Genomic DNA, 9,663 nt, shown 5'->3' on the forward strand with positions numbered 1-9,663 from the left:
AGATGACGGAAAGATGATGGATAGATGGATAGATAATGGATGCATGGATGGATGAATAGATAGATGATGGACAGACAAATGTTAAATGGATATTCAGACAGACTGGGTAGATCCCAGACAGGTAATTGTCTTAGGGTTTTTACTGCTGTGGTGAAACAAAATGACCAAAAGCAAGTTAGGGAGGAAACGGTTTAATTGACACACTTCCGCATCACCATTCATCATCAAAGCAAGTCAGGACAGGAACTCAGACAGGGCAGGAACCTAGAGGCAGGAGCTGATGCAGAGGCCATGGAGGGGTGCTGCTCACTGGCTTGCTCCACGTGGCTTGTTCAGCCACTTTCTTATAGAACCCAGGACCACCAGTCTAGGGATGGCACTGCTCACAATTGGCTGGACCCTACCCCATTGATCACTAATTTAAAAAAAAAAATGCCTCACAGCTGGATCTCATGGAGGCATTTTCTCAATTGAGGATCCTTCCTCTCTGATGCTTCTAGCTGTGTCAAGTTGACATTCGACCAGCCAGGACAGTGATGGACGGTCAATAGATGGAAGGAAGGATGGACGGATAGAAAAACATGACACACAGAACCAACGACATGTGAACAGAAGAAATGGAGCCTAGGATCCAACTGTTTTTAAACCCAAGAGGTGTAAGAATTCCATGGAGAACTTAATGAATAACAAAATCATGGGTCTTGTCTCAGAAATTCCAATTCAGTAGGATTAGACTGACACCTAGGATATTTGATATTTTTAAAAGCATATTAGACAGTGATATTATACTTAAGCTGGTTCAAGAACCACACTTTGATAAGCCCTGCCCTAAACTCTAGCCATCAAAGAGCATGTGCAAACCGTCTCAGTCAAGGTCAAAGCTGAATGTCTTCCCCAGACTCCAGTTCAGGGTGTTTCAGTGGTGAGAGGGATAGAGAGCATATTGTCACTTGATCCTCCAACCCCAGGCTCAGAACACTATTCCTATTGCCATGCTGTGCAGAGTGTGTGGTCACAGGCCCATCACCAGCACAGAGTGCCCAGTGGCCTCAAGCAGGGTGAGACTCTAGCCACACAGCAGGTGACAGTGTCTTGAGCTCACTCAAGCCCAGTTGTGCCACCACAAACTTCTGACTGGCCAGATGCTCTTGGCTCTCTATTTTGTCGGTCTCCAGCGACAATGAAGGACTTCAGGAGCTCCTCTCCCAAGAGAGCTAGGGACACGTGCATTCTGTCACCAATGCCTAGGAGGTGAAGAACCCAACTCTCCAGGAGCTTTGGTGTCACACAAGGTCCTGCTTGGCTCACATCTTCCTTCCCATCTTCCTGGGAGCATCCCCCAACCACCTTCCCTCACTGCACGGCTCTCAGACTCTGACCCCTGGCAGTCTGCCAAAGCACTTCATCTTGCTGGCCTGTCTGGCTACTTCCCATGAATTTTTGTTCCTTGCATTTTAATGGCTTCTCAGTTTGCACCCCTGAAAAAAAGCTCCCAGACAAGAACTTAGGTCTTGGTGAATAGTTTTAAGTTAAACAGAATCAGCAAAGGAGTAAGGAAGAAGTTTCAGGAAGCCAGACAGGCCATGAAGATAAGCTAACAAGTGGATGCCCTTGGGGAAAACAACAGCATCCTACTGGGTTCTCCTGAACCAGTTCTCTGTGCAGCCACATCAGAATCATCTACCCAGTGACACCCTACTTGGTGGAAGTCTGTCCTTTGGGCACTGTGGTGGTTCAGAAGAGAATGGCCCCCAGAGGATCATATATTTGAATGCTTGGTCCAGAGTTGGTGGAATGGCTTGGGAAGGATTGAGGGGCATGGCTTTGTGGAGGAGGTGTGTCACTTGGGATGGGCTTTGAGGTTTCAAAAGCCTATGCCATTCCCAGTTAGTGCTTCCCAATCCCTGCCTCATGCTTGTGGATCAGATACAGGCTCTCAGCTACTGTTTCAGCACCAAAGTAACTAACACAGACACTATCCCAGCACTTGAGGTGCTCCCACACTCAGCGAAACCAGCTGCCAACGCTGGGAGGAATCTTTCAGACGGGGAGGAAGACACATGGCCAAAGCTGCCCACAAGGCTATGAAGGACTTGAGGTAGGCTTGAGCATAAGGGGCAGGGTCTTTGCTGCAGTTCTGCCTTTGTGAGAAATTCCTGAGTCATGGCTGGCCTGGAATTCGCAAAGAGAACCAGGTTGGCCTTAAACATATAGAGATCGCTCTGCCTCTGATTCTAGAGGGTTGGGATGAAAGGTATGCACCGCTATGCCTGACAGAGCCTGGCCTTCAAGCCAGGGTTGTCTGAGGGGATACAGGATACCCAATTAAACAGGGATCTGCAGAGAAATAGATCAGTTTTAGTACAAGTATGTTCCAAACATGACATTGGACATACTTAGGGTTAAAGAAAAAAAATTGCATGTTGTTTGAAATCCATTTTTAATTGGGCCTCTTCTGCTTACTCTCTGGTGACCTTCCTTCAAGGTCCTGCTTGAACTGGTCTCAGACCATTCCCTTTTCTCCATGACACACTGCATTTCACTGGCTCGAGACACACCATCTCCTCCTCATCTGATGTGGCTGTCACTCTCTCCCCTCATCTCCACAAGCAGCTGCTGTGGAGCTGACCCATCATCTTGTGTCCTGGGTTTAGCTGTTGAAGTACATGTCTGAAGTACCTAGTCCCCAGCCTCTCCTGGCACAGCGATCAATAGGTCACCATTAGTGGGTAGAGGAGAGGAGTCTCTGGTCCCACCAGCAAATGCAAGCACTCTGAGGAGACAGAACTCTCTCCCTTGGATCTGGACCTAATCCTAAGGAAACCCCCAGGCATAGGTCACATTTGGTGACTAGCTGCGTGACAATGGAATGAATACTGCTTTCAATAGGGCTGGGTTTTGCCAAGAACATGCTAGAATGTCCCAACTTAGACACTGATTTTCAGCATTCACAGAGTGGCCTAACAGTCTCTTGGCTGGTGCTGGATTTTGCCTTATCCTGCCACACATATCGGCCCTCTTGCATGACAGACACACACGAGTGGGGGACCAGCCTCTCCATTTGGCCTCAGTTCAATGCGGCTTGCTCAGTGGGCACTATTTACTTCCCTCACCTCATCCTCTCTCCTTGCCCTGCCCACTCTTATTATTTATTCTATTGAGACCATTTGCTATGTAGCCCAGGCTAGGCTTAAATCTACAACAATCCTCGTGCCTCAGCCTCCTAAGTGCTGGGATCTTTCCTGCACTCTGGCATGCATGTAATAACCGTGAGTATACATCACTTTACATTGTAAAGAGCTTTCCCATTTATTATTTTATTTCAACCTCCCTACAAGGTGGGTAAATCGGCACCATTTTCTGAGACAAACAAGACAAGCTGAGCGGTTAAAGGGCCAGCTCTGTGAGTCACTGTTAAACAGATCTTAGCAGCAATTTCTAACTTCCTATTTAAAACTGTTTTCAAATGTCTTACATGGGCAATGTAAGTAGGAGTGTTTTCTCAACTAAAACCCGTATTCCTGTATGTTCAGGTCACTGCAGGACTCATGACTTGCCCAGATGCCCAACTTCAAACGGCTCCCCCAAAGCACTCATTAGCCCCAAGTCTCCACTCAGAATTGCACCCCTGGACTGGAATTAAAAGGGAAGAGGGGCATCTACAAGGAAGGGTTTGGGGGTAAATACATTAGGAAAAGCCTACTACTTACTCGTCAGGGTGAAAGTGAGTGGGCAGTCCAGGCAAGCTAGCTCTGCCTATGCTGTGATGGGTCAGCAATGATGCCATGAGGTGGCACTGGCGGGAGGTGGGGCTCATCGTGCGGTCCCGCACTGCCTGGTATGTGCATTTGTAAATCTTTTGCTTGGTTGGTCATCGCTAGGATGTAGCCAGGTCCGGGTTCTCTTAGCCGGTAAAGCTAAGGGCTGGGGCATACCTCCTGGGACCTGATCGCCCATCCGGGAAGGTGAAAACAAGCGCCCTTGGGCTACCCTCTAGGGCAAGCCAGACAACTGATGCTCACCACTGTGAATAAGCTATTCTGCATGCTGCTCCTTCTGGCTGTTTAGATCAATGTCGCCAAAGTCCAACCAAGGTGACAGGGCGGTGATCTGGGCTGAAGTTAGCTACAGCCCTGTACAGATGAGGGCACCTCTAACCTCCAAATTCCACAGAGGACCAAAATATTCCTGGAGCCAAACCGAGGGAACCACTCCAAAGGGGCCGGAGCCGAGATTCACATGAACCCTGGAGAAAATGGTGCGGAGGGAGAGCCATTTGGGGGTGCATCCACACCATGGCCCCCTCGATGTCCCCACCCACTACTCTTTTCCTCGGTCCCTGGCAGCCGAGCACAGCTCCACCCCCCCACCCCCCCACCCCAGAGCGCAGTCCACACCGTCCTTTTTCAGCAAAACAACACGACTCACCACCCCCCTCCCCAGCACCCGCACCGGCCGGATCCGGGGCTACGCCCAGTCCGCCACCAGGGTATGCGCACCCGGGAGCGCGCTCCGCGTTCCCGCTTCCAGCAGACACGCCTGTCCCTGCCCCTGCCCCTGCCCCGGACAGTTCCGTAGCTCCACGCGAGTGCGGATCAAGATCCAACCACTGGCTCTGCGGCCCAGCTTGGGCCCTGCCCCTCCCCCTCCCCAAGGGACAGGAGGGACAGGATGGCGCGCGGGGGGTGTCCCGTGTTAACCGCCTCGGCGCTGCGGGACTCTGAAGCTCCGGGAACGGGACTCACCGGAATGTGCACACGCAGTGACCGTCTCTTCAGGCTGGGGTTCTTTTTGCCGCCGCTCCCGCCAGGGCTGGAAACCTCTTTCTTCTTCTTGGTGTCCATGGCTGCGCTTCCCATAACTTTAGCCAGAAGTTAATTCCGGTGCCTCGTCCCCGGGGTTCGGTCCCCTCGCTGTCTGCTGCCGTTACACGGGAGCCGCGCGCTCTTTAAGACTGTCCTTCCACCCTGAAAACACCTCGTGGGGACTTCCGCGGGGAGGGCGGGTGGCGCAGGTAACACGCGGGGCGGCACCCGAGGGGCTGGCGGTCCGCGGGATGCCGGGTCGGAGCGACCTCTTCCTCTTACCAAATCATCGAGTGCAGAGTGAGAACCGCGCTGCTTTTGATTACGCGTGGCAGAAGTCTCGTGCTGGGTGACAAAGTTTTCCTCCTGCAAAGCGAAGCAACATTTTCCACCTCTCGGCTCCTCCCACAGATTCCCAGAGGTAATTGGCCAGGCAGGTGCAATTAACAACAGCAATTTGGAAAACAGCCTTCTCGTGCCTGTGTCTCGGTGGAATCGGTGGACACAGAGAGAAGCTTAGTATAGAAATGCATAACCCTGGGCCGCACAATGAAGCACTAGGGAGCCTGGGACCCGGAGGGCCTCCTCTCTAGGCGAGAGGGAGGGCAGAGGGGGAAGAGGAGGTGCAAAGGCGATGGCTCCTCGCAATTGGGCTGGCGCGTGGCCGCTGGAATAAACTGTGGCGGCGGCTGGCAGGGTTCTGCGGGCCGAAGGGCGCGCCCCAGCCCCTAGGGGAGAATTGGGCAGGGCGCCCACCCCGGGCGGCCTCTGAGCCGCGTCCCCCAAGACTCGGGGGACTATAGGGGCCGGACCTGGCACGGACTCAGGCTCCCGGAGCGCTGGGCGGTGGAGGCGGTGCGTGTTGAACAGGAAGTGAGTGGTGTGCGGCGCCACTGTCCCACTCCACGCTGCCCACGCCGCCCACGCCGCCCCCGGGTCGGCGTGCACTTGTCTGTCTCAGACAAGTCGGCTCCGGACTTGCCTGGAGCTGATTTCTGATCCATCTGGTTTTGCAGTGTCTCAGTTTAGGTCCGATCCCCGGAAACACACACCCACACCCCGACCACGCTGCAATTGAAACCCCGGGCGTTAAGTGGCTCGGGTGATTCGCACTTGCTTCGCGCAACGCCGCCGCCCTGAGGCGTGGGGACCCGCATCCCGATCCAGAGAGGCCTGTGGCCGGGTGAGTTCACGGGCTTTTCTCCACGACTGGGTTCTCTTCGCATTCATCAAGGGTTGCGCAGCTGACCCCCGGCAAAAGCGCGCGAGTCCCTGTAAACGCTGAGGTCCTGAGACCACGGGAGGAAATAGGTGCGTCGGAGCCTGAAAACCAGGGCGAACACGCCACGTGCTTCGGAGCCTTCAGAGCCACTGGCTGCAGATCCGGCACTGCGGGCTGCTCAGGGCTCGGGTGTTCCTCACAGGCAGTGCGACCATAGCTTCTGGGGTGAGTGAAGGATGCGCTTCCGCTCCTGCTCAGAGTTTGAAGACCGGGTGACCCCAAAGATCACTCCAGCTCTCTGAAGCTGACATCAGCAATCAGTAATGCACAGATGCTACACAGAGAATGAACGTGATAGGGGTCGCTTTGACAAGACACCATGGGGTGGTTGAGGAGGTGAACTTTGCTCCTCTCCCTGCTCTCTCGGAGGAGGTGACCTGGTTAGCGCAATTTAGAGACCAGGATTTAGGAAAGGACCTGTCTGTCCCATGAGAGACAACCTAGGTTCAACTATCTCTTGGGTTTCCACTTTTCCAGGCTACTTCCTGCTAATTAGGTGAAACCCTACAGTTTGGAGGAGGGTGTCCCTGGTTTGTGCACATCCCTCCATGCTTTCAAGCCAAGAATGAAGCACACTCCCTTCCCAGGGCCCCCCAACGAGTGTCCCTAAGCAGTGTCTGGAGGGCACTCTGAAAGAACCTGTCTAGGATCAACACTCAAGCACTTGTCTTTTGTCCCCACCTGGGGTACAGGTTTCTTGCCAGGCTCCTTGCTAAAGCACTTCCTAGAGACTCCCAAAGATCATTCTACTGAATGTTCTAATTGCTCCTTAGAAACAGAAGTGAGGGATTTTGGGCTTGGGGAGGTGCAGTGTAAATGTGCCACTAAAAAAATCACTCCAGGACTGTCAAGTAAATGTTATCTCTCTATGGATTGAAATGTTCATCTTTGTCATGATTTGCCAGGATGCATAAATGGCACCAAATGATGAGTAAGAAATGGCTTTGAAAGTAATCATCAAAAGAGATGAAGCTGACAGAAGGAAAAACTGGGGTGTGTGTGTGTGTGTGTGTGTGTGTGTGTGTGTGTGCTACATTGCTCCTTATCATGTCCTTATCATGTCACCTGCCTCTGTGTGTGTGTGTGTGTGTGTGTGTGTGTGTGTGTGTGTGAATGCCAGAGGTTGGTATGAGGATGTCCTCTTCAAACCTCTCTCGACCTTATTTCTAAAAACAGGATCTCTCACAGAACTGTGTCCAGATTTTAGGTAGGCTGGCCAGGGCACCCCTGGAATCCACCTCTGTTCATGCCCCACAGTGCCAGGGTTACTGAAGCCTACAACCACCAAGATGGGCTTCCTGTTTTTATGAGCAGCATTTAGCAATTGTTATAATGTATACTTTTGTCAACGAGTTGTGTAAATATGTATAATCTTTCATCAATAACGATTCTCTTTATTTTTTTGGAGTGCAGACTTTGGAGCCTTGGAATCCTTAATCTAAATATTGGGACCTGAGATGGCTCAGTACATAAAAGTACTTTCAAGCAAGCCTGACAACCTGAGTTCAGTTCTCAAAACCCATGTGAAAAGCTGTGTGCAGTGATGTGCATCTGTAATCCCAGCACTCCTGTGAGCCAGTACACAGTGCAGCAGCAGCAACAAGAGAGACCCTGCTTCAAACACAAAACAAAAACCGGGGTGGAAGGAGACAACTGATTCCTTAAAGTTGTCCTCTGCCCTCCACATGAGGTCCATGGCGCATTCCCACCTGTACACACATACACACACCTTTTAAAAAACTTAAGTCTTTAAAAAATATTTTATGGGCTAGAGAGATAGTTCAGTGATTAAAAGCACTGACTGCTCTTGCAGAGGAGCTGGTTCCGTTCTCAACACCCACATCATGGCTTACAATCGCCTGTAACTCAGATTCCAGAGGACCCAATGCTCTCTTCTGACCTCTAAGAGATCCAGCACAAACAGGGTACACACATGTTTGCTCAGGCATACACAAATATACATAAAATAAATCTTTTAAAATATATTTTATTAGTCAAGCATGGTGATATACACCTCTAATCCCAGCATTCAGGAGTCTGAGGCTGGGATGGGGCTGTGTGTGTGTGTGTGTGTGTGTGTGTAAGTTGGAGACCAACTTGGGCTACACTGTTGAGAATATGTCTGCACAAAGGAAAAAAAATAATGTATGGTGTTTCTTATATTTTATGGGTTTGTGGAGGGCATATGCTAATGTTTCTGAAATCTGTGTGTTTCCTTCTGAAAACATATTGATGACATTTTCTCCAGTCAGAGGATTCCAAAAACGGACAGAACAGGGAAAGTTTTGTTTAGAGACATTTTCTAACACCCCCCCCACTTCCCTCCACATCTGCGCCCCCCCCCCACAGTTCTAACCATCCCTGTTTCTCAGCCTTCCCAGAACTGGGTTATAGGCATGATCCACCAAGCCCAGCCTTATGCCCTTACTGCTTATAGCCTGCAGGAGCATGTTCATACAGTGACCTACCTACGTTCCTGAATGCCCTACATAGGACAATTTTTTCAAAATTATTGCAATAAAAATCTGTGTTTCAAAATATTCAAAACAAACAAAAGCAGGGCTGCTTTTAATCCAGGATGACCTTGAACTTCAGACTCCCCCTGCCTCCACCTCCTGAGTTCAGGCATTATGGGATTGTGCCACTACACCAAGATTGTGCAGAGCTCTGTGAATTCTGGGTAAGCATTCTACCAACTAAGCTGCCTCCCCAGCCCCCCAATCTCAAAATCTTAGAGACAGGGTGGGTACCTGGTTTACCTTTCATCTCAGACTCCAAGCTTACTCAGCACTACTACCCATCCTGTCTTTGTGTAACTTTCTGGTTTTTAGGACAATATTGCATTAAATAGTATTTGTCTTCTAACTGAACATTTTGAACGTCATAGGTTTCTTTTCTAGCACAGTGACAAGGAGCAGACTGCCTCTGCTCTGCCCTCTGACTGGTAAACGGGTAAGAGAGCTCGAGAGTTGCCCTGTGGCTCGTGGAGAAGCACCACGTTGCTCTTCGTGTCCACTGGTGAGCTGTGGGCAGGGACAAGTTGGTTTCTCCATCTGTAAGTGGACCATGTGGGTCTTCAGATATGTAAGGCTTTTGGAACCAGGGCTTATATACTGTCTCGATTGTATTTTGTATGATTTGTGTTAATGTTATTGCTCTAATAATTTGATAGAGAATTTTACAAAAGTAGCATTGCCACTATGAATTGAAACCAGACGACAGCAACAGAAGAACCCTTTGCTCATCCGTTCATGGCTTATGTCCGAGCACTTCCAACGGGTGTTACAAACCCTCTTTTATACCACACACTGTGTCGCTGCTGTCCCACCAAAGAAGCATCTCCCACATCTGGACTCCCCATTTCTGCATGCTGTTACCTGCCAGGGCTCCAGCATGCTAACCCTTTCAACATGCTAACCCATCATGGTAGTGCTCCTCTTCCTCAGCCAGGGTGAAAGCTGTATTCCGGGCCAAGGTCTCCATCCTAGTTGAGAAGCAAAATGCCAAGAGTACAAGAATTAACATAAAGTTGGTATGGTGGCACATGCCTGGCCTTCAGGGGAAAGTTTCCTTCTG

General features: G+C 50.5%; 1 protein-coding gene across 4 annotated transcripts in view; it reads right to left on the bottom strand.

Moving 5' to 3' along the window:
- The window catches only part of Prkag2 (protein kinase AMP-activated non-catalytic subunit gamma 2), a 262,801-nt gene extending 257,281 nt beyond the window's left edge, over positions 1–5,520 (bottom strand). Inside the window, exon 1 of one of the 4 annotated variants that reach the window (XM_042273222.2) lies at positions 4,746–5,520. In XM_042273222.2, coding sequence (XP_042129156.1) covers positions 4,746–4,859 — 114 coding nt within the window. In that variant the 5' untranslated portion in view covers positions 4,860–5,520. The remainder of the gene's footprint in view (positions 1–4,745) is intronic. The other 3 variants (XM_042273224.2, XM_042273223.2, XM_042273225.2) reach the window with 3 other exon arrangements.
- Positions 5,521–9,663: the final 4,143 nt, after the last annotated feature.

Source organism: Peromyscus maniculatus, chromosome 3, assembly GCF_049852395.1.
Source record: "Peromyscus maniculatus bairdii isolate BWxNUB_F1_BW_parent chromosome 3, HU_Pman_BW_mat_3.1, whole genome shotgun sequence".
Classification (NCBI taxonomy): domain Eukaryota; kingdom Metazoa; phylum Chordata; class Mammalia; order Rodentia; family Cricetidae; genus Peromyscus; species Peromyscus maniculatus.